General features: G+C 50.4%; 1 protein-coding gene across 5 annotated transcripts in view; it reads right to left on the bottom strand.

The window, feature by feature from the left end:
- MED15 (mediator complex subunit 15) overlaps nucleotides 1–23587 on the bottom strand; it is a 61403-nt gene that overhangs the window by 19352 nt on the left and 18464 nt on the right. For all 5 annotated transcript variants that reach the window (XM_030836348.2, XM_060283162.1, XM_060283163.1 and 2 more), the window contains exons 2-4: nucleotides 16968–17055; nucleotides 1996–2047; nucleotides 399–428 (exon numbers count right to left, since the gene is read on the bottom strand). In XM_030836348.2, coding sequence (XP_030692208.1) covers nucleotides 399–428; nucleotides 1996–2047; nucleotides 16968–17055 — 170 coding nt within the window. The remainder of the gene's footprint in view (nucleotides 1–398; nucleotides 429–1995; nucleotides 2048–16967; nucleotides 17056–23587) is intronic.

Below are 23587 nucleotides of genomic sequence, written 5' to 3'. Positions count from 1 at the left end.
ACTTACAAAGAAACTTTGTAACTTAAGAAAGTGAATTCATAGTTATTCTCTAAATGCTACTACAGATTATTATGCTGAGCACAGCATTATACCATACTAGTTCTCTCCCAGAGAGCTCAAAATTTTAGGTAATATTCAATAATCGTGTGAGTTTTCATCATTTTTTTTTTGCGGGAGGAATGGGATGGGGTGGTATCGTCCAACTCCACGGTCACCAGGAGGAGGGTGCCTGGTGGGCCAGGAGCTGGCAGTTCTCAGGAACCCGAGGTTGTCTCTCCAGGAACTTCCTCCTCCGGTAACAGCTTAACCCCAGGCACACGCAGCACCCACCATCCCATTCCTGCTACTCTGTAGCCAAGGTTGGGAAAAACTTTAATTCCAAAAGGAGAAACTCTTACCACTGACAGAAGCTTGTGATTTCTTGTTATCTATATATAAAAGAAAAAAAAAAAAAAGAAACCAAAGTAAACAAAGTTTTTCTGTAACCATATATTTCCACGCTAAGTCAGTGCTGAAGGCATTCGCCCAGAGGTCATTTGCTAACACTGAACTGACCCTGCCTAGAAACTAGACAAAACATACCTCAGAGTTTCAGAGTGTGTGTGTGTGTGTGTGTGTGTGTGTGAACATGTGTGAATACATGTATGTGTCCCACCCCTGGCAGCACTGACACACAAGGAGGCCAGGAGCGAGAGGGTGCAGAACCACCCCACGGTCAACCTGGGCCCTGGAGAACAGCCCCCAGGTGGAGGCTGGTGCTGGGTCTCCTCTAGTTCCCTCCTTCCCAGGCCAGGGCTCTTAGCACAGGCCCCAAGCCACAAACAAGAGCGCTTCAGGGATCTACGTTGGGCCCACAACACCTCCATTTTCAGCCCACTCTGGTTAGGGAGGCAGCATCCCCATTTTCTGGATGAGGAAACTGAGTCTGTCCAAGGCTGGTTAGAAGCTGGATCCAGCCAGCCCCAGGACGGGCAGGGAACTGCCACAACAGTTCCACCCTCTGCCGGGGGTGAGGCAGTTGTGGGCACCCCCGCCAAAGGGCTTTGTGCACTGCCGTGCCAGGGCCAGCTCCCAAATGGGCCAGCCAGCCCGAAAGGCCGAGCCCTTGCCAGTACAGACGGGGTCGTGGCCAGGCTGCTCATGCCCCAGGCTTCTAGTGGCGGCTCCTCTTGTTCCAAACACCATGGGCCCTTCCCAAACACAGCAAAGAAAGTGAAATCAAGTGAGGTTCATCTTGCTAGCCAGTCTGGTAAAAAGTTAGTGTGGAAAGAAGCAATGGCCCTGCAAGGACTCTGGGGTCCCCAATGTCTCCCTCTGAGATGAGTGACGCTGACGCCACAGCTGTCTCAACAGCCACAGGGAGCAGCCACTCCATGGACAGGCTACGTGGGAGGAACCTGCCTCCTGTGGTCACCCCACTGCAGGCCGGCAGGAGGCGCTGTGGCTGTAACCACGCCCCACCCCCCACCGCCCCCACCCACCGCGCAGCGGCCAGCGGCCCTGAGCGGCCCTGGAGAAGAGGAACTGGGATGCTGTGGGGCTGGGCCCTCACCAGGGCAGGGAGTGCAGGGTGGCGCTGAGAAAGCTGGCCCCAGAAGCTTCCAGCCTGACGGGAACACAGTTAGGTCCAGCCTCCATGGGTCAAAAAAACCAGGCATCAGGGAAGGAAGTGTCTATTCCAGGGTGGACTTTGCTTATTCAGGAACTGCCTAGAGATCAAAGCAGCAGTCCTTCAAAAAGGGAGATTAAGCAGACAAGCAAAAAGAGCAGTCCAGCCCAGACCACTTGGACATTAACATCTCCATTAGGCCACAATCAGCACGTTTCAGGCTGAGGCTCTGGGAGGATGGGAAATATGGAATCAAATGCGAAGCGATGAAGAACTTCCCAGAAAGCAGGCACTGTCCACAGACATCCTGCCTCAGGCACTGGGGCCGCGACTGGCCGGGCTCTCACGGCGACCACAACCACCCAGAGATGTGATGTTTTACTTACGGATGTCTCGAAAATGGATAATGAGCCTGGCCACGAGAGAAAGGTATTCATCCTAAAAGCAAAAACAGGAAGCAGTTTAATCCCAGACGCAGAAGTGAGGCCGAGTGACGCCCCTTCCCGCCCTGGCCCTGCTGCGTTCCTCCTGAAGGCAGGGATGGCAGCCGTCCCCGTCTGTCTGTCCCTGTCTGTCTGTCTTCGCCAGCTTGGCTCGGCCTCCTCTGGAATCCATCCCTCTGGGAAAGGCCGGCAGAGCTCGGCTACCACAGAACAACAAAAGGCACAAAGAAACAGAAAACCAAGAAGGTACCAAGACACTAGAAGACGCTGCTCCCCCGCCCTGCTGTAAACCCTGGCGAGGGTCACGGGGGGGGCTCAGGCACCCGTCTTTCTGCAGAGGGGTTGGCCCGGGGTCACAGGGCATCTCAGAAGTAGACACAGGAGGGCCGCTTTTGTCTTTGCTCCATTTGTACCAAAGTACTTTCGCTTTTCACACCGGCCTGTTGCTTTTCCACTGCTGACGTCATATTTGCATGCAAATCTGGCTGGGCGCCCTGGCTGTGCTTTCCCCAGCTCCCACTGATCTGAATTCACTGCACGGCCCAGGGAGAGGGCACAGTGCCGCTCAAGGAAGCAGGTGAAGGCCACTGCCCAGGGCCCTCTTGGTTCTCGCTGTGTTTCTGGAACCTCCCAGCAGGGTCTGCCTTCCACCATTTGTCCTCTTTGTAACCAAGGACACTCACTCCAGGGGTTCCAGGGAAATCACTACTGTGAGTTTGTCTTGGGGTCAAAGAAGGGATGTTCGTAACTAAAATCTTATTTCAGAGAAGCTGGACCATCTTTCTGGCAAGGCAGGCAGAAAGGGCAGAGCTTTCACCCCGCCTGCTCACTTGACCCCCGCCTAAGTCACCATGACACTGAGTCCACTCAACAGCAGCCAGAGGAGACGACCCCCGCAGCCCAGGACCCACCACAGGGGACAACCCGTGAGCCTCGGACAGACAGTGAACCTGCCGTCATGAGAACACCTCCAAGGGAAACACATGAAGGGGGCCTCAGACGAATGTTAACAACATAAGCACACTTTGTAACCCCCATCAGCCCTCATTGATCTCAAACTTCACCCACCACTGTTTTCTCAGCCATGGAATCAGCAGAGGAAAACGTGGGGGAAAGGCCCAGGGAGGCCACAGGGCAGGTACCAAAGGACAGGACACATGGGAGATGTGTTCAACACTCCCCCTCCCAATGCCCCCCACAAATTTCTGGGAGGAAAAGATCCCACCGATCACCTGACCAGGCTGGTCCTTGAAGGACAACAGGGTGGTGAGTGGGGCACAAGGAAAGTGGGGGCTAAAGGAAGCTCCGAAATGAGGTGGCCAAGGACGGGGAGCTTGCCAGGTCAAGAGCTGACATCTCAGTAAGGCCTTGGCCATCTTTTGGGTTGGAGAAATCTTAAAAGAATTTGTTGAGCTTTTTCTACTTCCATAAAAGGTGAAGCAAGAGGAAGCAGGTTTAAAAAGCAACCAGATCATTAAAAAGTCCACAAACAACAAATGCTGGAGAGTTTGGAGAAAAGGGAACTCTCCAACACTGTTAGTGGGAATGTAAACTGATGCAGCCACTATGGCAAACAGTATGGAGGTTCCTCAAAAAACTAAAAATAGAATTACCATATGATCCTGCAATCCCACTCTTGGGCATATATCCGGAGAAAACTCTAATTCAAAAATATACGTGCACCCCTATGTTCACATCAGCACTATTTAAAACAGCCAAGACATGGAAGCACCTAAGTGTCCACTGACAGATGAATGGATAAAGAGGATGTAGTATGTATATATACAATGGAATATTACTCAGTCATAAAAAAGAATGAAAATAATGCCATTTGCAGCAACATGGATGGACCCAGAGATTGTTATACTAAGCGAAGTAAGTCAGACAAATACCATATGGTATTACTTATATGTGGAATCTAAAATATGATAAATGAACTTATCTATGAAACAGAAACAGACTCATGGACATAGAGAACAGAGTTGTGGTTGCCGGGGGTGGGGGGTGCTAGGGGAGGGATGGACCGGGAGTTTGGGGTTAGCAGATGCAAACTATTATGTACAGAATGGATAAACAACAAGGTATAGCACAGGGATCTATATTCAATATCCTGTGATAAACCATAATAGAAAATATACATATGTATAACTGAATCACTTTGCCGTAAGGAAAAAACACAACATTGTAAATCAACTATACTTCAGTTATAAAACAAAACAAAACAAAACCAGCAACCAGATATTTTACTCCGACACAAGATACAGTAAATGGGGCTCAGGAGCATGTCCCCAAAGCCCTTGGCACAGAACCAGGACCGAGTGCTTGGAGCCAGGTGGGCACAAGGCACCCAGGGTCTGCGCCCACTGAGGCTGCCCACAGCCCAGTGCAGCAGAGGCTCTGGGGACCAGACCAGCATGAGGAGGCCTGAAGGGGACAGAGGGGAGCAGCAACCACCTGACAGGAGAAGCGGGCACAGGGAGTGGTCAGTCACACTGCCACCAAGGGGCGCTCCTGTGGGTAAATACATCACCCAGCACGTTGAGGGTAGAGTGCTTCAGCCCTGCTGATTTGATCCTCCTCTGACTCCCCAGGGCACCTGCCTTACTCTATGTCTAGATTGGCTTCCCTGGGCGTGAGAGTTCCCAGCCTCCATGCAGACAGAGAGGTTATGACCCCTCTTCTGCTCCAAGGCACCCCCGCTCCAGGACAGTCCCAGAAATGGGCCGAGGAGCATGTACCTCCCTTATCTTCACTCCACCTTTATCATCTCCCCCTCCTGACAGCAAAAATACAAGCATCCAGGCTGGGTACGGCCAGAGCACAGCAGTGACAGCTCACACGCTGCACTGACTCCGGGCCAGGCACAGCTCTGAATGCTTTACAAATAATTAACACACTTAATTCTTCCAACTGCCCAGTGAGGCAGGTACTACTAGCGGGCTGGTTTGCAGGTGAGAAGACAGAAATGTGGGAAAAAAGCTTCCTGCAGTTTATACACTTTGTCTAACCTGTACAAGTCTTGTATGAGGGCCTGACAGCAAAGGTGGAGGACGAATCCCCTCATGGATGTGGAGGGAGCAACAGGAAGGACACACATGCTCCAGGTAAGATGCCACAGGCCACACACTAGATGCTACACTGTTATACCTTTTGTATAAGACTCGGGGAATCTGAACAGGTATATTTGCTTTATACCTGCAAAAAGAAATGCTGCAGATCAACAATTAAATCCCCAGAGGTATCAGGAAGTGGCCTGGAAATGAAACTTCCCACCTTGTTATACAGCTTTCACATTGGAAGTATGTAATCTTTTACCAAATTGAAGACAAAGCCAAATCAAAAGAAAAAAGTACAGGGACTTCCCTGGTGGTAGAGTGGTTAAGAATCCGCCTGCCAATGCAGGGGACACGGGTTCGAGCCCTGGTCTGGGAAGATCCCACATGCCGCGGAGCAACTAAGCCCGTGCGCCACAACAACTGAGCCTAGAGCCCACAAGCCTCAACTACTGAAGCCTGCGTGCCTAGAGCCCATGCTCCGCAATGAGAAGCCACCGCAATGAGAAGCCCGCGCACTGCAACGAAGAGTAGCCCCGGCTCACCACAACTAGAGAAAGCCCGCGTGCAGCAACAAAGACCCAACGCAGCCAAAAATTAAAAAAAAAAAGTACAATTCCTAAAAATGCAAAACCAACCAAACATATGAGCTGATATCAAGTTGGTGTCAGAATCATAGGGAAAAGAGTTCCTTTGATTGATCATTTTAAAAAACAAAAAGCAAACAAAACAAAAAAAACATATGTCCGTAGGGGAAGCGGTACATTCTAAGTACACACAGAGCTGTAAAGAAATCTTAAACTTCATTCCACATTTTGTTATTTGCTACTAATATTAGTGCTAATATTGGTCTGTTTATTCTGAAAGTATTTTAGAGTAATTATGCCAATGACATTAGAAGACAAGATATTCACAAAAGAGAGAAGATACATGTTTAAAATAAAAGTAAAACCCTGTAATTGGAAATATCAATGTGAAATTATGGGGTTTTGAGGTTGTTGTTTCAAAAACATATGACTCCCTAGCTCTGTTCACAAAAAAGCGCAGAAGCTGTGAGCAGCCCCATGCCCACACTGCAAGCCCCAAGTACCATTTCACCCTTGAAAAGGAACAGGGCTCCTTAGAGCAACAGCTGATTCTGGGCCAAGATGCAAGCAAGCTACAAAAGACTAAGGGGTTGTGACAGGGGCCCCAAGGGGTCAGGAATGTGCCTGTGAGCAGCCACTGGGGACACATCAAAATGAACGGCTGCAAGGCCTGAAACTCGCTTGATGCAGAGCCATGCTCACAACACCACTCACAGGAAGAGAAGCAGCCTCACCCCACCCCCAGGCCCCGGCACTTGCCCCTGGGTACGAAGGGCAGCAATTCCACAAGACAGTCAGCACTCCTGACGGTCCCGAACAGGCTGTGTTTCAAGCAACCAAGTAGCACTGGTGGATGAAAGAAAACCTTTCCTGGCAAGACAATTCCATCTAATAAATGTGGAAGAAAAGCCAGAATTCAGGACAAGTACCAGTTTGCAACGCCCAGTTAAACGATGGAATCATCAGCTGACAAGTGGATGGGAAACTTCATAAAAGAGTCAGACTGTCACTCTCCCAACTCCTGATCAACTGTGGCCTTGTGGGAAAATCAAGACACCCAGAAATATATACAATATATACAAATATAAGGCACCACCTCTAATGCCTTCTTGCTAACAAGACCCCTGCATACTGTGCTCTTTTGATCGAACACCTGGTTCACAAGAAATAAGGGGCAGGCAAGAGGGTTCACAAGAAATAAGGGGCAGGCAAGAGGGAGCCAGGCCACAGGGAATACTGTTGGTGGGAACACGCATGCTAAACACTCTGTTACTGAGGACTCAAAGGAAGAAAAGGAGCTGGTCAGAAAGCTCATGTCATCTTAGAGAATACAGATGTCATCAGGAACAGAATGCTGGGAAAAAGGTGAATGTTAAAAGTGTTTCTGGTGAGGGCTCAGGGGAAAGAGGAACGTGTGATTGGAAACAAGAGCACAGAGAACCCGTCATACAGTGTCCAAAAGTCTAGCTGAATCGTACCCTAGTTGAGAGGAAGGCAGACCTTGTAAGCAATGAACCTGGATATTTGGCTGAGTAGACTTCCAAACAAAGTGTGGAAGGTCTGGCCTGCTTTCTTCTTTTTTTTAAAAAAATTATTTATTTATTTATTTTTGGCTGCGTTGGGTCTTCGTTGCTGCACACAAGCTTTCTCTAGTTGTGGCGAGCAGGGGCTACTCTTTGTTGCAGTGCACGGGCTTCTCATTGCAGTGGCTTCTCTTTTTTGCAGAGCACGGGCCCTAGAGCACGCGGGCTTCAGTAGCTGTGGCATGTGGGCTCAGTAGTTGTGGTGCACAAGCTCAGTAGTTGTGGCGCACGGGCTTAGTTGCTCCGCGGCATGTGGGATTTTCCCGGACCAGGGCTCGAACCTGTGTCCCCTGCACTGGCAGGCGGATTCTTAACCACTGCGCCACCAGAGAAGTCCTGGCCTGCTTTCTTCTTGTTGCTTACAGTGAAATTGGGAGTAAAGAAAGAAACTGAGGGAAGAACCGTTAAGCATAAAGGAACCTGGACTTGGTTTCGGAAATTCCCAGGCTATTCAGATTACAAAGAAACACTAAAATTAGGAGATTCACTGTAGGAATGTGTGCTCTGGAGAGAAGGCTGAGGGTGTGGTTGCACAGACTATGCTAGTGCCAAAGAGATCAGGCGTGTGATGAATCCTCTCAGTCGTCTCACAGATGCCAGGAATAGGGATGAAATTACAGGGATGAAACATCTGTGGGGAAACCTTCTGTCTGATGGCATGAATATGTCACATATTCACGGTTTAGAGCGTCATACCAGCAGAAATACTGCCAATTTAGACTAAAAGGGAGAGACTGGATGAAATTTTAAAAGGGTGTCAGACTCCCAAAGTCAACAGGCAGGAAACAGGCTGGTAAAACTACTGGCTACAAACATGACCACCGGGGAGAGCCTTGGGCCAAGAGGCCAAAGCCATGAGTCCAGAGACTGTAGCCTCCAAGTCTGTGGGAATTTGTCCAGCAGCTACAGGAAACTAATACACTGCCTCTATAGATTGGCCTATTCTGGGCATTTTATACAAATGCATCATACAATACGTGCTCCCTTGTGACTATTTCACTACACTTATCGTGATGGTTTCAAGGTTCATCTGTGTTGTACCATGTATCAATACTTCAGTCCATTATACGGCCAGATAACAGTCCATTATACAGACACACCACATTTTCTTTATCCACTCATCAGCTGATAAACATTTGGGTGTTCCAACTTTCTGGCTATTATGAGTGATGCTATGAGTATTTCTGCACAAGTTCTGTGCATATATGGTAACTCTGTTTAATTTCTGAGGAATCACCACACTGTTTTCCACAGTGGCTGCTCCACTATACATTCCTTCCAGCAACGTATGAGGTGCCAATATCTCACCAATACTTATCATCTTTTTTTATTATAGCCATCATGAGTGTGACGTTGTATCTCACTGTGGTTTGGATTCGCCTTTCCCTAAGGACTAGTGATATTGAGCATCCTTTCATGTGCTTCTTGACCATTTGTACTGGGCTGGCCAAAATAGTTCCTTTGGTTTTTTTTTTTTTTTTTTTTTTTGCGGTATGCGGGCTTCTCACTGTTGTGGCCTCTCTCGTTGTGGAGCACAGGCTCCGGACGCGCAGGCTCAGCGGCCATGGCTCACGGGCCTAGCCGCTCCGCGGCATGTGGGATCTTCCCAGACCGGGGCACAAACCCGTGTCCCCTGCATCGGCAGGTGAACTCTCAACCACTGCGCCACCAGGGAAGCCCTTTGGTTTTTAAGTAAAAATAAAGACACATTTTTTACTTTCACCAAGAACTTTATTGAACAATGTATTCACCACTTTGTCCCACTACCTTCTGCCATTTTTCAGGCAACTTCAAAATTCCATCTTCCCAAAACTTTTTATTTATTTAAAAAAATTTTTTTTGGCTGCATTGGGTCTTCATTGCTGCACACGGGTTTTCTCTAGTTGCGGCAAGCGGGGGTTACTCTTTGTTGAGCGGGCTTCTCATTGCGGTGGCTTCTCTTGTTGCGGAGCACAGGCTCGAGGCACATGGGCCTCAGTAGTTGCGGCAGGCGGGCTCAGTAGTTGCAGCAGGCAGGCTCTAGGGCGCGCAGGCTTCAGTGGTTGTGGCACGCAGACTCAGCAGTTTGCCACGCGGGCTCTAGAGCGCAGGCTCAGTAGTTGTGGCACATTTACTTAGTTGCTCTGTGGCATGTGGGGTCTTCCCAGACCAGAGATCAAACCCATGTCCCCTGCATTGGCAGGAGGATTCTTAACCACTGCACCACCAGGGAAGTCCCTCAAAACTTTTTAACTTTTTGAGCAAAGAACTGTTCTAGGTGTCTTTTACAGTCTTCCAGGGAATTGACATTGTTTCCATTAAGAGAATTTTGTAAAGACTGAAATAAATGTAAATCCAAAGGTGCAAATGTCTGGTGAATACGGCGGATGAATCAGAACTTCCCAGCCAAGGTGTAACAGTTTTTGCCTGGTCATCAAAGAAACATGAGGTCTGGCGTTATCGTGATGGAAGATTATGCGTTTTCTGTTGACTAATTCTGGACGCTTTTCATTGAGTGCTGCTTTCAGTTGGTCTAATCGGGAGCAGTACTTGTTGGAATTAATCGTTTGGTTTTCCAGAAGTAGCTCATAATAGAGAACTCCCTTCCAATCCCACCATATACACAACATCACCTTCTTTGGATGAAGACCAGCCTTTGGTGTGGTTGGTGGTGGTTCATTTCGCTTGCCCCACTGATCTCTTCCATTCTACATTATTGTACAGTATCCACTTTTCATCCCGAAGCAATTTGTTTTAAAAACAAAATGTTTGGGCTTCCCTGGTGGCGCAGTGGTTGAGAGTCCGCCTGCCGATGCAGGGGACACGGGTTCGTGCCCTGGTCTGGGAAGATCCCACGTGCCGCGGAGCGGCTGGGCCCGTGAGCCATGGCCGCTGAGCCTGCGCATCCGGAGCCTGTGCTCCGCAATGGGAGAGGCCACAGCAGTGAGAGGCACGCGTACCACCAAAAAAAAAAGAACAAAAACAAAAACAAAAAAAACCACCAAAAAACAAAAAAAACGTTTTCACTACGTTTAAATGGAGAATCACATGTGGAAATATGGTCAAGAAGGTTTTTTTTTGCTTAACTTACGTGGAACCGAAACATCAAAGCGATTAACATAACCAAGCTGATGCAAATGATTTTCAACGCTTGATTTGGATATTTTGAGTATGTCAGCTATCTCCTGCATGGTATAACATTGATTGTTCTCAATTAATGTCTCAGTTTGATCGCTATCAACTTCAACTGGTCTACCCGACCGTGGAGCATCGTCCAGCAGGAAATCCCCAGCACGAAACTTCACAAACCACTTTTGACACGTTTGATCAGTCACAGCACCTTCTCCATACACTGCACAAATCTTTTTTTGCATTTCAGTTGCATTTTTACCTTTCTTGAAGTAATAAAGCATAATAAAACAATTTAAAAAATGTTGTTTTTCTTCCATCTTCAATATTAAAATGGCTACACAAAAATTCTCCAATTTTGTTAATTTTTTTTTAAATGCACACTGATATGACAGCTGTCACAATACAATCTAACAAAATTGTTTTGAAGGAAGTTAAAGACAACTAAGCGCTACTAGAGCCATCTTACGGGAAAAAAACGAATGAACTTTTTTAGCCAACCCAATATATCTTCTCTGGAGAAATGTCTATTCAAGTTCTTTGCCCATTTTTGAATTAGGTTGTTTGGTTTCTTTTGTTGTTGTTTTTGAGTTGCAGTTCTTTATATAATCTGATACCAGTCCCTCATCAGATATCATCAGATATTTGATTTGCAAATATTTTCTCCCATTCCATAGGCTGTCATTTTACTCTCTTGATGGTATCCTTTGATGCACAATAGTGTTTAATTTTGATGAAGTCAAATTAATCTATGTTTTCTTTTGTTGCTTGTGCTTTTGGTGTCACATGTAAGAAACCATTGCCTAATCTGAGGTCACAAAGATTCATGCCTATATTTTCTTCTAAAAATTTTAGTTTTAGAACTTTCCTGGTAGTGCAGTGGTTAAGAATCCGCCTGTAAAAGCAGGGGACACAGCTTCAAGCCCTGGTCCCACAGGAAGATCCCACATGCCGCGGAGCAACTAAGCCCGTGCGCCACAACTACTGAGCCTGTGCTCTAGAGCCCGCGAGCCACAACTACGAGCCTACACACCTAGAGCCCATGCTCTGCAATGAGAAACCTCTGCAATGAGAAGCCCGCGCACCTCAACGAAGAGGAGCCCCAGCTCACCGCAACTAGAGAAAGCCTGTGCACAGCAATGAAGATCCAATGCAGCCAAAAATAAATAAAAAATAAAAGTTTAACAGTTTTAGCTCTTAGGTCTTTGATCCATTTTGAGTTAATGCTGGTATATGGTATGAGACTGGGGTCCCATCTCAATATCATACATGTGATAATCCAGCAGATGTCCCAGCACCATTTGTTCTTTTCCAAGATTGTTTTAGCTATGCTGGGTCCCTTGAGTTTCCTTAGAATCATTTTGTCAGTTTCTACAAAGTCTGTTAGAAACTTTTCCTCATACTTGAAAAATGTATCAATTCCCAGAGCAGGTGCTCCAGAGCCAGTGTTCTCAGCAACATGGGACCTTTGGTAAGTAGTGTTGTGATTCACGTATTTTAAAATTTTACCCTTATACATTATAAAATATTTTAAACATACAAAAATTAAATAATAAAACAAATGACAGTGGGTTCCTTACCCAGTTTAAATTAAAAAAGAAGATCGAAAGAAAGCAAGCTAGCTCCCCATGCTACCGCTGATTTGCCCCACACCTTGTGTTCTTCACAGCTGAACTGGAGAAAGTCACGAGGACTACACGGAGTGTCTGTACTCTCTCAGCTCCTCAGTACATGCTAGTGAAAATGGAGCGACTGAAAACCAAAGAAGTAGAATTTCCAAAGAGGCCTCCGAGCAAGCACGCCGACGCCGGGTAGTGGAGGAGGAGGCCTGGCTGTCACCCCGCAAACAGCAGAGGGCAGGAGCACAGCCCTGGACCTGTCAAAACTGGCCACACCCAGGCCTATCTAGCAGGTCCCAGCAGTTTTTCAGAAAATACTAGTCTTTTCATGCGGCACAAGTGTGCTTTTCTCCTCCAATAGCTGTCCCTGATTAAACAAAGATAGCAGAAGATGTATTCGGTTTCATTCAAAAGGCCAACCCTGGGCTTGCGAGGTCCGTAAAAAGGGCTGAAGGTTGGAGAGTGTCTCCTTCATCAGACGTGCACGGCCTCTTCCCGCTCTCCCCAGGCTGTGCTCTTGCCCTGTTATTCCAGCAGCTGCTTGTGCCCCTCAGCCCTCCTCTAATTAGCCTCCAGGTCACTTCCCAGTTCTGATGTTCTCGGCCTCCTGGTCCCTGGGTTTCACCTTGGCCCCCACGTGGGGACTCAGCGTTTACAGCTGTAAACCAGAGACATGCACTACTTCTGCATAATACTATACAACGTGCAAAACAGTTGATGTGTGTTTAACATACAAGCTTAATTTAAAAACAACCAAGTGATAAGTACATGTTCAGCAATGCACCCAGCTGTAATAAGCCTCTCTATGCACTGCAGCTGTGGGTGCCGACGCAGAGGTCCCGGGATCCCTGGCTGTGCTCTCATCCAGCAGATGCCATACCTTCATGAATCTGCAGAGTGCTTAGAGCTGCTATTATTATACCACCCACCACCCCCAGGGAAAGTGGTTTCTGCCTTGAGGCAGAGAGCAGTCCCACCTGCAGGAATTCAGATGTTAAGAATTAAAGTGGGTGTTTGGGTGTCTTTTGCTTTGCTAGATGGGGGGAAGTAGCACAAGTAGCAAAGAGGGTAGGCTCCTACCCCACACCCCCAGGATGTGTGACCTCCTGGGCAAGTTACCTGGCATCTGTGTGCCTGAGCCTCCTCATCTGCATCCTGGGGAGAGCAGCACTGTACCTGCTTCACGGGCCTTACAAGGCGACATCACATCACTTTAGAGGGAGCAATGGGGCCTGGCCGTTAGACCCAGGGCCAGCCCCTGACAGAATGGGAAGAGCTTTAACTCTGGGTGCTAACACCACACTGGAAGCATGCACCAACCAGGCAATCTGGAGCTGGTGGTCTTTTAGACAAGAGTGCTCAAGGTCTTCCTTGCCCGGGCTGTATACCAGGCAGCCTGAGGTGCCCATGGATGACCTGGTTTCCTTTAGGGTGGACACCTCTGGACCCACCTGCTTGCCAGGATTCCAAGAGAAGGTTAGCCCCTTTTCCATGACCTCCTCTGCCTCCCGGACCCTCCTGGAGTCTAAAAACAGAAATCACTCTTCTGTATCCTTTTCTTCGCTCTGGGTCCCACCTTTTACATTCTTTCACAGTCATTCTAATGGGGTCTCAGGCAGGAGGGGCAAGTAACAAGCGTGCCGGCTGCCACCTGACTGGAGAGTCCCTCCGGAGCCCCACCCTGGAGGAAAGGTCTCACCGCATGACAGGGACCAAGGCTCCATGTGGGGCTTGAGCAGGACTAATAAACTGGACATCGGACAGCAGTGTCCAAGCAGAAAGTCTGTCTCTAAAAATGACATAGGAAACTTCCCAGACCTCTCTATAAATACCTCTCTTCCAAACAGTCAGGGCCTCCTCTTGAAGTTAGGGATTTAGAACCAGCCTGACCAAAGGAAATGCAACTGAAATTGCTAAGGTGTGGTGTGGGCTGCAGTAAGGAGAGGCGAGGACAGTGACGGGGGCTGTTGTGCTGCCAGTCGCCCCCTCGGGATGGAAGACTTATTCCCCAGCTGCTGGGAGGGTCTCTGGGGTGGCCAGTCTCCAAGATGGCAGCTAACAACCGCTGGCCTCCTTGGATGCACAGGCCACAGCGCACAGAGAAGGTGGAGGCGACTCCCTCCCCAGACTCCACACTGGCCTTAGGACTTGCTGTGACCCAGAGATGTTCTAGGACTTCAGGGGACTGACAGCTTCCACGTCCCCTGCCTTGGAAGCCAGCCACTGTGCCGTAACGAAGCCCGGGCTATGCTGCTGGAGACACCAGGTGGCTGCCAGCTGAATGTGGCTGCGCCGAGGTCACCAGTGAGACCAGAAGAATGGCCAGCCAGGCAGTTCCAATCATCCCAATCCTGACCCACAGAATCAGGACAGATACCAACTATTGCTCTAGGCCACTACATTTTGCGGTAGTTCCTTATAAAGCAATAGACAACAAATAATACTGGACCAACAAGTTGTGTATTTCGAAAGTGGAAATAATTCAATAAGCCCTCACCAAGGTTCTTATCTCCCAAATATCTTCAAATAATGTATCTAATAATAATGAGTTCTTACAATCTAGCAATAAAAAGACCAACAACTCAATTTTAAAATGGGCAAAGGATTTGAATAAGCATTTCTCCAAAGAAAATATACAAATGACCAATAAACACAGTAAGTCATCTGGGAATGCAAATCAAAACCACAATTAGATACCACTTCACACTCATTATGATGGCTATAATAAAAAAAAAAAACAGTAACAAGTATTGATGAGGAATGGAGAAACTGGAACCTCATACACTCCTAGTGGGAATGTAAAATGGTGCAGCTGCTTTGAAAACAGTCTGGCAATTCCTCAAAAGGTTAAATACAGAGTTACCATCTGATTCAGCAGTTCCTTCCCTAGGTATACAGGAAAGAGAAATGGAAACATATGTCCCCAGGAAAGTTTGCAAACAAATGTTCATAGCAGCATTATTATAACAGCCAAAAAGTGGAAACGCTCCAGATGTCCATAAACTGGTGATGGATAAATAAAATATGGTACATCCATACAATGGAATATTATTTGGCAATAAAAAGGAATAAAGTACATGCTACAACATGGTTCATGGGTGAACATTAAAACTATTATGCTAAGTGAAAGAAGCCAGTCACAGAAACATATATTTTATGATGCATTTATATGAAAAGTACAAAACAAGTAAATCTATAGCAACAGAAAGCAGGTAAGTGGTTGCCTAGGACTGAGGGTTGAGGGAAAATGGCGAGTGCTGGCTAACGGATATAGAGATTCTTTAGAAAATGCTCTAGGGAGTACCCTGGGGGCCTAAGTGGTTAGGATTCCGGGCTTTCACTGTCATGGCCCATGTTCAATCCCTGGTCGGGGAACTGAGATCCCATAAACTGCAAGGTGTGGCCAAAGAAAAAAAAAAAAAGAAAAAGGAAAATGCTCTAAAATGGATTGTGGTGATGGCTGCACAACTCTGTGAAGATCCTAAAAGACCAACCACTGAACTGTAGACTTTAAATTGGTGAATTGTACAGTATATGAATTAGAGCTCAATAAAGTTCCTATAAAAAAAGAATATAACACTTACCATTTTCTATGTCCACAGCACGAGCCTGCCCACCTCAGTGCACGGGCTTCTGCTGCTCGTCCTCCACCTACTTGTGCTCACAAACACATGCTGGTGTGCTCTGACCTCCAAGCCCAGGCTGTACACATGGTTTCTGTTTTGGAAGCTGCACTCTCCGGCCAATCATCTCTACCTTTCCATTTCAGAAAATGTTTACCTCATCTAAACACTCAAACCAGGCTAAGTTTCCCCAATGGACCTCTGTACGTCTTGACAGTTGGTTTACCTAAACCTGGATCCAACCATAAATAGCATCTGCTTTTGATTCTTTCTTTTCCCTTCTTTTTTTAAAAAAAATTTATCTATTTATGTATTTCTTTTTGGCTGCATTGGGTTTTCGTTGCTGCGTGCGGGCTTTCTCTAGTTGCAGTGAGTGGGGGCTACTCTTCGTTGCAATGCGTGGGCTTCTCATTGTGGTGGCTTATCTTGTTGCAGAGCACAGCCTCTAGATGCACGGGCTTCAGCAGTTGCAGCACACAGGCTCAGTAGTTGCGGTGTGCAGGCTCAAGAGCGCAGGCTCAGTAGTTGTGTCGCACAGGCTTAGTTGCTCCACGGCATGTGGGATCTTCCCGGACCAGGGTTCAAACCCGTGTCCCCTGCATTTGCAGGCGGATTCTTAACCACTGCGTCACCAGGGAAGTCCCTGTTTCTGATTCTTGACACACAGTAGGTCTTAGAGCTCCAGCACCACGCTCGGGCATCAGGTGCTCAGCAGAGCTGGTGCAGCAGACACAGCCCGCCCTGCACGAGCCAGGTAACCCAGACAAGCTGCTTGCTTCTTTGTGCCTGTTCTGTTTCATTTCTACGAGCAGCTCTACCCCAAGGCAGATAACAAGAGGTGGTCACGTGAAGCCCGTGGTGATGCCCAGTTCACGCGAGAGCTCACACAGGAAACCCGCCCCAACCACTCCACCTGTGAAGTTCCCAAGCATCGTCCTCACCAAAACCTCGCCCTCCACGAGCATCACCTGCATCATTTAACAAAAGGGGACAGGAACCCTTCTGGGCCCACCTGTCAGGGCCCTGACCCACAGGAGGGCTGAGCCTGAGGACAGAGAGGTTCTTACTCAGAGCACCGTCCACAGGAACCACCGGGGCCCGAGGGAGCGCCCTACAGGATTCACGGGAGCTGACCACGAATGGGGGTGCCAACAGCAAGGTCTGGGGTCAGAGGCTGCGCCTGCATCCTGGATGCCCACCCAATCCCCTCCCGCACCTATACCACAAACACAGGATCTTCCCACAGAATGCCACCCAACAGTGAGCAGCCACCCCGTCCCCATGGCCTGGCACCCTGCCCTCCAGCAGCGTCCCCACTGGGAGCCACCCCCCAGGGCCTTACCCGAGTCTTGGCCTTCAGAAACACGTGGCTCTCCATGTCCTTGCTGGATTTACTGTGGGCCACACCAGCCTTCCTCATGGCATCCTCTCTGGAACACAAAGGAGGAGAGATGTTGACACAGGCTCCCTGGCCAGCAGGCCCACGGATGTGGCCTGGCCCACCAGCCTGGTTGAGGCCCAGGAGAGGCACGAAGGTGGGGGCTCTCAGCACAGCGATGAAAGGCAGCTGAGCAAAGGAGAAGGCGGGCAGCGCCACGAGAAGGAAGGAACAGGAAAGGCGGTCACCATGAAACAAAGCAGCCACCCCGCTTGAGCGGGCAGAGGGGCCAGGCCCAGAGGCTCCTCACAACCAGCACATTAAACAACAGGGCGTCCAGCTGGCCTCCATTTCCTGCCCTCTACGTGACCTGAGCCCCCACCCAACTCTGGCGTCAAGAGCAGTGGGACCCTTGCTCTGGAAGCCTCCTCTGCTGGAAAAAGGGGGCCATGCCAGTCACCTCTCAGTTCCTCCCAAGGCAAAGGTCCCTGTGTCGGACATGCAGCTCCTCCCAGTGGGACCAAGGAGATGAGCCCGACCTCAACAACTTCCAGCTGGGGGCAGGAGACCACACAAATGCCAACACATGCATGGCAAGAGACGGAATGTGACCCCAGGTTTTCATCACATGATGCTCTGCTGCACATGGCTAAGCCCGAGCTCCTCTGGATGGTAGCACACATTCCCCCACCCCCACCCCGCCCCCAGACGAAGGTAAGGATAGGTGCGCATTTGTTAGAAAGGAAGGAGCACATCAGGCTCAGGTCCACAAGCCTGGCCCCTCTGCTCACAGCCCGCCTTCTTCTCCACAGGATGGGTCTCCCGACCTGTCTTCCCAGCGCTGGGCTCACTGATAAAGACCCCCCTCTCCCAAGGGAATCCAACAAGCCTAGTCCAGCCGGTGCTGGAAGGCTTTCTGATGGCTCCAAACACACACACACACCCTGGGTACTGAAAGAGCGTGCACATGGGCTGCAGGATCACATTCGTGATCCCGAGAGAAACCCCAGACAAGAGGCTAAATGCTGAGATGGATAAATCTGTACTAACGTATAAAGAAAGATAAAATGCTGCTGACTACCACACTGCCAGATTCCACACGTGAGGCCAGAGTCCCCACCTCCCGCCTGCTTCCCTGAGCCTGCACCAGGGCCAGGAGGCAGCAACGGGTTCCCGCTGGAGAAGCATCCAGAGTAGAGCAGATGCTCGCACGAGGGGATGTGTGACCAGGATCAAAGAGAGGCAAAAGGAAGGATGCAGGAGGACAAGGCGAGACCCTGACAGGCCAGGGGGACCTGGCGCTCAGGGGCTGAGGCCAGCGGAGCAGGCATCCCACGTGCGAACGTGGGTTCTGAGCCCTCGAGCAGCTCCGACAAGTGACTGAGCAGACCTGTCTTCAAGGGGGGGTCTCCCCAGCACCCCCATCCCTCCTCCAACAGCCATATGAGGCTAACCCTACCACAGAGGCTTGCCCGAAGCTGAGGGCCACAGAGCCACGGACCACTGGGGCAACCCCAAGGACAGCGGTAGACACATGAGGGGGCCGTGACGGCTGGCAGCTGGCTGAGAAGAGGCCCCAGGAGCCAGGTGAAGCGCAGAGTGGCCAAGAGGGGCGCAGACAGCCCTGCGTCACGAGCAGACGACCTGGGGGCTTGGCCAGGCACCTGGCTGGTGACAAATGGTCCTCCGAGCTGCTGGCAACAACTCTGAAGGGGGCAGGCTTGCAGGCCCCCCGCGGACACTGCATCTTGCCTGCAGCAGAGACCCTGGCACGTCCGCAGAGACAAGACAGACCTGTGCTTCGTGGTGGAGGGACCTTTCCAGGCCCAAAGACACCGGATCTCCTGGAGCAGGAGCCCTGGCCTGTCGTGGTCAGGGCAACGCCACAGACGATGGGGACGCACGGGCACCGGCTGTTAGTGACTCAAGAGCCTGAAGGGCATCAACTACACAGGAGGCCAGAAACAGGTGTCTGTGGACAAGAATGGAACACAAGCAGCAGGCAGCGGGGCCTGGGTAACCACCCAGTTCTGCCTGGTGGTCTCAGCGTGCTCGTGCTCATTGTGCTCAGGGAAGGGGTCTCATGGCAGGGGCGGGGGGAAGGCTCTGCCAGGAGCACCAGCCACGTCCCCACTGCGCCCGCAGCGCCGCCCGAACAGGAGAACTGACAGGCACCCTGAACACTGTTCTCAGTTCTGCAAACCATACTGTTAAAAATGTTCTTGCTCTTGGGACTTCCCTGGCAGTCCAGTGGTTAAGACTCTGTACTTCCACTGCAGGGGGCACGGGTTTGATCCCCCGTCAGGGAACTAAGATCCCACATACCGTGCGGCACAGCCAAAAATTAAAAACAAAACAAAAACAAAAAACAAAAAACGTTCTTGCTCCTGTTTTCAGTCGGCAGATCATACTCCATACAATAGAAGATGAGACAAAAAAGGAAGCAGGCAGTTCTGCTGTTCTAATCCTCCGCTTTCCCCCAAGGAAAGGGCCTGTCCTGTCATTTTCGGCCACCTCAGCATTTTGTCAGAGGCGCCATCCATCCGGGCTCTGACCACGACGTACTGCATCTCACGCGCCTGCACAGGTGCCGGCTCCCTCCTTCGCACTCAGGACCCATGGGCTCCTGGGCCTCCGCCCCCAGATAACAGGCTTCTGCTGGCAACTGTCAATAAATGACTGTCAATAAACACAGTCAAACTAGCACAACTGGGGCAGAGGGAGAGCCTCAGAAGCCTGGAGGGAGGAACGTGAGCACGTGGTCTGCCCCACAGGCGAGACCCCGGCCACAGGTCCAGTACCTTGGCGGCTGTCAGGGAGGCATCAGTACCATGAGAGACAGAAGGGCTGTCTGCAGGCCACGGCCTGGGCGGACCAGCCCTGACAAGATGATTGGGGGCTGAGAGCACGCAGCCCTCACTGAGACCCAGGCTCCACAAGGCACCTGGGGGTGGGAGAGGGTTGGGGGGGCTGCCCCTGCTCCACAGCCACCCGTCTGCCAGGCAGAGCTCCACTGGTCTCTGGTCCAGACCTGACCCACCACCCGGGCCCCGTGAGTCCCCCACCTGGAGCCCAGACCCCACCTGTGGTGACACACCAAGAAAACACCCAGGGCTTCCCTGGTGGCACAGTGGTTGAGAGTCCACCTGCCGATGCAGGGGACACGGGTTCGTGCCCCGGTCCGGGAAGATCCCACATGCCGCAGAGCGGCTGGGCCCATGAGCCATGGCTGCTGAGCCTGCGCGTCCGGAGCCTGTGCTCCGCAATGGGAGACACCACAGCAGTGAGAGGCCCGCATACCGCAAAAAAAAAGAAAAAGAAAACATCCAACAGCCTGAGCTCTGTGCCCCACAATGGTTCAGACGGGATGCCCGGGAGCCTCCTCTTCGCTTCCGGATTCTGAACGCCATTCCCTGCAGTTCAATCCTCACCGCATGTCACACTGCACCCGTGGCCATCCCTGTGGTGGCCTCTGTCTCCAGGCCCCACCCCATCCCCACCCCCTCGTCAGCTCCCCAAGCCTCTGCCCAAGTCCATGTCCCGCCTGCCTCAAGGGCCTTCCTCCTCAGCAGCAAGGCAGGCAGCCCATCCAGCGAAGAGGCCCCTCCCCTCCCTCACCCACTCTGCTCGTTCTCCCAGGGCGGCTCTCTCCCTAGCCCTGCCCGCTGGGCCCTCCGACCTCGTACTTACGCAGCACCCCTATTCTCTGCCTCACGGAAACCCTGTGGTCACTCTGACCACACCCACGGCACCTCCTGTGGAAATCGCTGGCTTCCTGTCTGTCCCACGAACACCTGGAGAACAGACCATGGCATCCACCTCTGCGTGCTGCAGGCGGTCATCTGTGTCAATTTTTTATAACATGAGGGATGGCGACACCATGTACTTTGACGGACACGACATGCAGAACCCAGAACTGCTGTGACAGGCTCAGGGGACACCAAGCCTGGCACAGGCACGTCCCAGTGGTAGAGGCCAGGGGGCTTGGGGAAAGGCCTGTGCTGGGCAGATGGACCTGGCAGGAAGCAGAGAAGGGAGGGCCTGGGCTCCGATCACTTGTACAGAACACACAGACCGGGGATCAAGTTCCACCCTGACCACTGGCCAGCTCTGGGTCCTGGAGGCACTCCACCCCCAGGCACATCCTCTCCATAAAGGATGCTCAGAAGGGACTGAGGCTAGGATGAAGGGCGCTAGGACAGGTCCAGCCTCAGCACACCTGCTCCTCCTCACCTCCGCCCTGTCTCCAAAGTGGGAAACTCAATTTGTCGACTGGAGTCCAGTCCTCATCCCCGACACTGGAATCTGCAGAGGAAAGGCAAACACCCAGCCCACTGTGTGTCCCTGGGCAGGTGCGCCTGGACGTAAGCTCGACGTGCACTCAGGCTTCCGTCTGCCCTCACTGCCCACCACACCCCCCCTGCCAGTGATCCCCGAGGGAGGCGCCACCTTGAGGTGCCTGTGTGTCCTCTCCTACAGAGGGAGGACAGTGACAATGCCACCTCACGGGGTTGTCCTGAGGATTACAGCAGTAACATCATCAGGCACACTGGCACGGGAAGCACCAGGGTGTTAAGGAAATCAGTCAGAGAACAGTCTCGCCTGACTCTCCCACCTATGTTCCCTTCTCTCCTTACCCCACCCTCCTCAATGCTGCCTCCCCGGTCCAACAGAAGCTGAGTTCCTGGGAGCCCAAGTTCCTTAGCTCTGTGCCAGTGTCTAAACTCCTGGCCTCAGGCAGACGGGATGCCCTCCACCCACCCAAAGACTTTCATTCTGCCCAGAGGCATCTTCCCCTGATTTGAAAACCATGACACCCGTCAACCAACTGACCTCTCATGGATGTAAGTTTTTGCCAGCCCTGCCCCACCCTCGAGGAGAAGCTTCCTGGTGAAGTACCGCCTGTGTGTGCAGTCTGTTCACCAAACTGGGACAGGAGCCTGCAGCTGGTGTGTGCAACCCTTCAACCAGTGTAAGATCCCAAACCACAAAAGTACTGGAAGACAACAGGAGGACAGTTACATACCCAGCATCAGGAGGAGGAAGGCTTTCCTAAGCACATCGCCCAAAGTAAACGCCAAAAAGGGGAAAAGATTTTACCAGATGGAAAACAGATTCCTCACACATTTTTATCAGCCACCAACCAGAGAGATAAGAAAAAGGTATCTGAACCTCAGCACCTCAAGCCCTGCCCTGACATCTGAGGAGGGGTGCTGAGGGCAGCCCCCACCCCACTCTCAGCCAGGGCCTGTGTGTCTGAGCTCCCCACACTTGTGGCACAGCCCTAGGTGATGTTTGTTTGGTAAAGCACAGCTCAGGTCAGCACAAGAGAGAAAACTGTCCCACCCTCCCTAAATGCCAGTTGGGCCCATGCATTCCACAGATGTGGCCAGCCCAAAGCTTCTGTACCTGCCCAGCACCAAGGAATCCTGGGAGCCTGCCTCCAGACGAGATAGGAGGGGAAGACAGACCAGAGGAAAACAAATCACCACAATGGCCCTGAGAGGGAAACACAACTCTGACAAATTCTCACTACATCTATGGGTTTCATATTTTCAAGTGAGAAAGGACCTATATTTCCTTTGGTTGGTCCCCCAAAATATTATACTCTCTGAGGCACCAAATTTTTTAAAAATCAGGAATTTATTTGGAGAGGAGGATGATAAAGGATCAGTCAGAATAAAAGAATACAGGTTCCAGGACTTCCCTGGTGGCGCAGTGGTTAAGAATCCGCCAGGAAGATCCAGGAAGATCCCACATGCCGCAGAGCAATGAAGCCCATGTGCCATAACTACTGAGGATGTGCTCTAGAGCCCGCGAGCCACAACTACTAAGCCCGCGTGCCACAACTACTGAAGCCCACGTGCCTAGAGCCCGTACTCCGCAACAAGAGAAGCCACCGCAATGAGAAGCCCACGCACTACAACGAAGAGTAGTCCCCACTCGCCACAACTAGAGAAAGCCCGCATGTAGCAACGAAGACTTAACACAGCCAAAAATAAATTAATTAATAAAAAAAAAAGTACAGGTTCCAATGTAAGGTCTGGCTCTCCAAAAAGAGGAAACCCATCTGCAGAAGACACATGATGGGTGAGGTGCTAGCTTAAGTCATAATCCAAATACGCTCCCTGCAATAATTTCATTTTAAAAATAAAATTAAATGAGATATGAACCTCCAGGTTGGAAAGGGGGACTGAATCTGAGTGTCTAATTTCCAGTTGCCTTCACAGTGCCCCGATATGAGAGTGAGCAGCCAACCAAGGGCTCCCAGACACCTAACATGGCAGATAAAGACCCTGCAAGAAACTCAGCAGGAAGAAAACAGAAACTATCTCAATATCCAAGTAGATAAGACATAGCATCCATTTAACAAGAACAAGATGCTATAAAACCAGAAAAGTCAGATTACAACAACAACAAAAAAGTTCTTACAAATAAAAACCTATTAGATGTTAGCAGCAAAGGGTCAGAGATAAAATTGAAGAAATCTCCCACAGAGCAGAGCTAGAAGACAAAGAGATGGAAAACAGGAGATAAAAGATAAAATAAAAAGAAGGTAGGAGATTGGTTCAAGATGGTGGAGT

Source organism: Globicephala melas, chromosome 13, assembly GCF_963455315.2.
Source record: "Globicephala melas chromosome 13, mGloMel1.2, whole genome shotgun sequence".
In the NCBI taxonomy this organism is placed as follows: Eukaryota; Metazoa; Chordata; class Mammalia; order Artiodactyla; family Delphinidae; genus Globicephala; species Globicephala melas.
The sequence above is the reverse complement of the archived record's forward strand: the minus strand, read 5'-3'. Positions and strand labels throughout refer to the sequence as shown.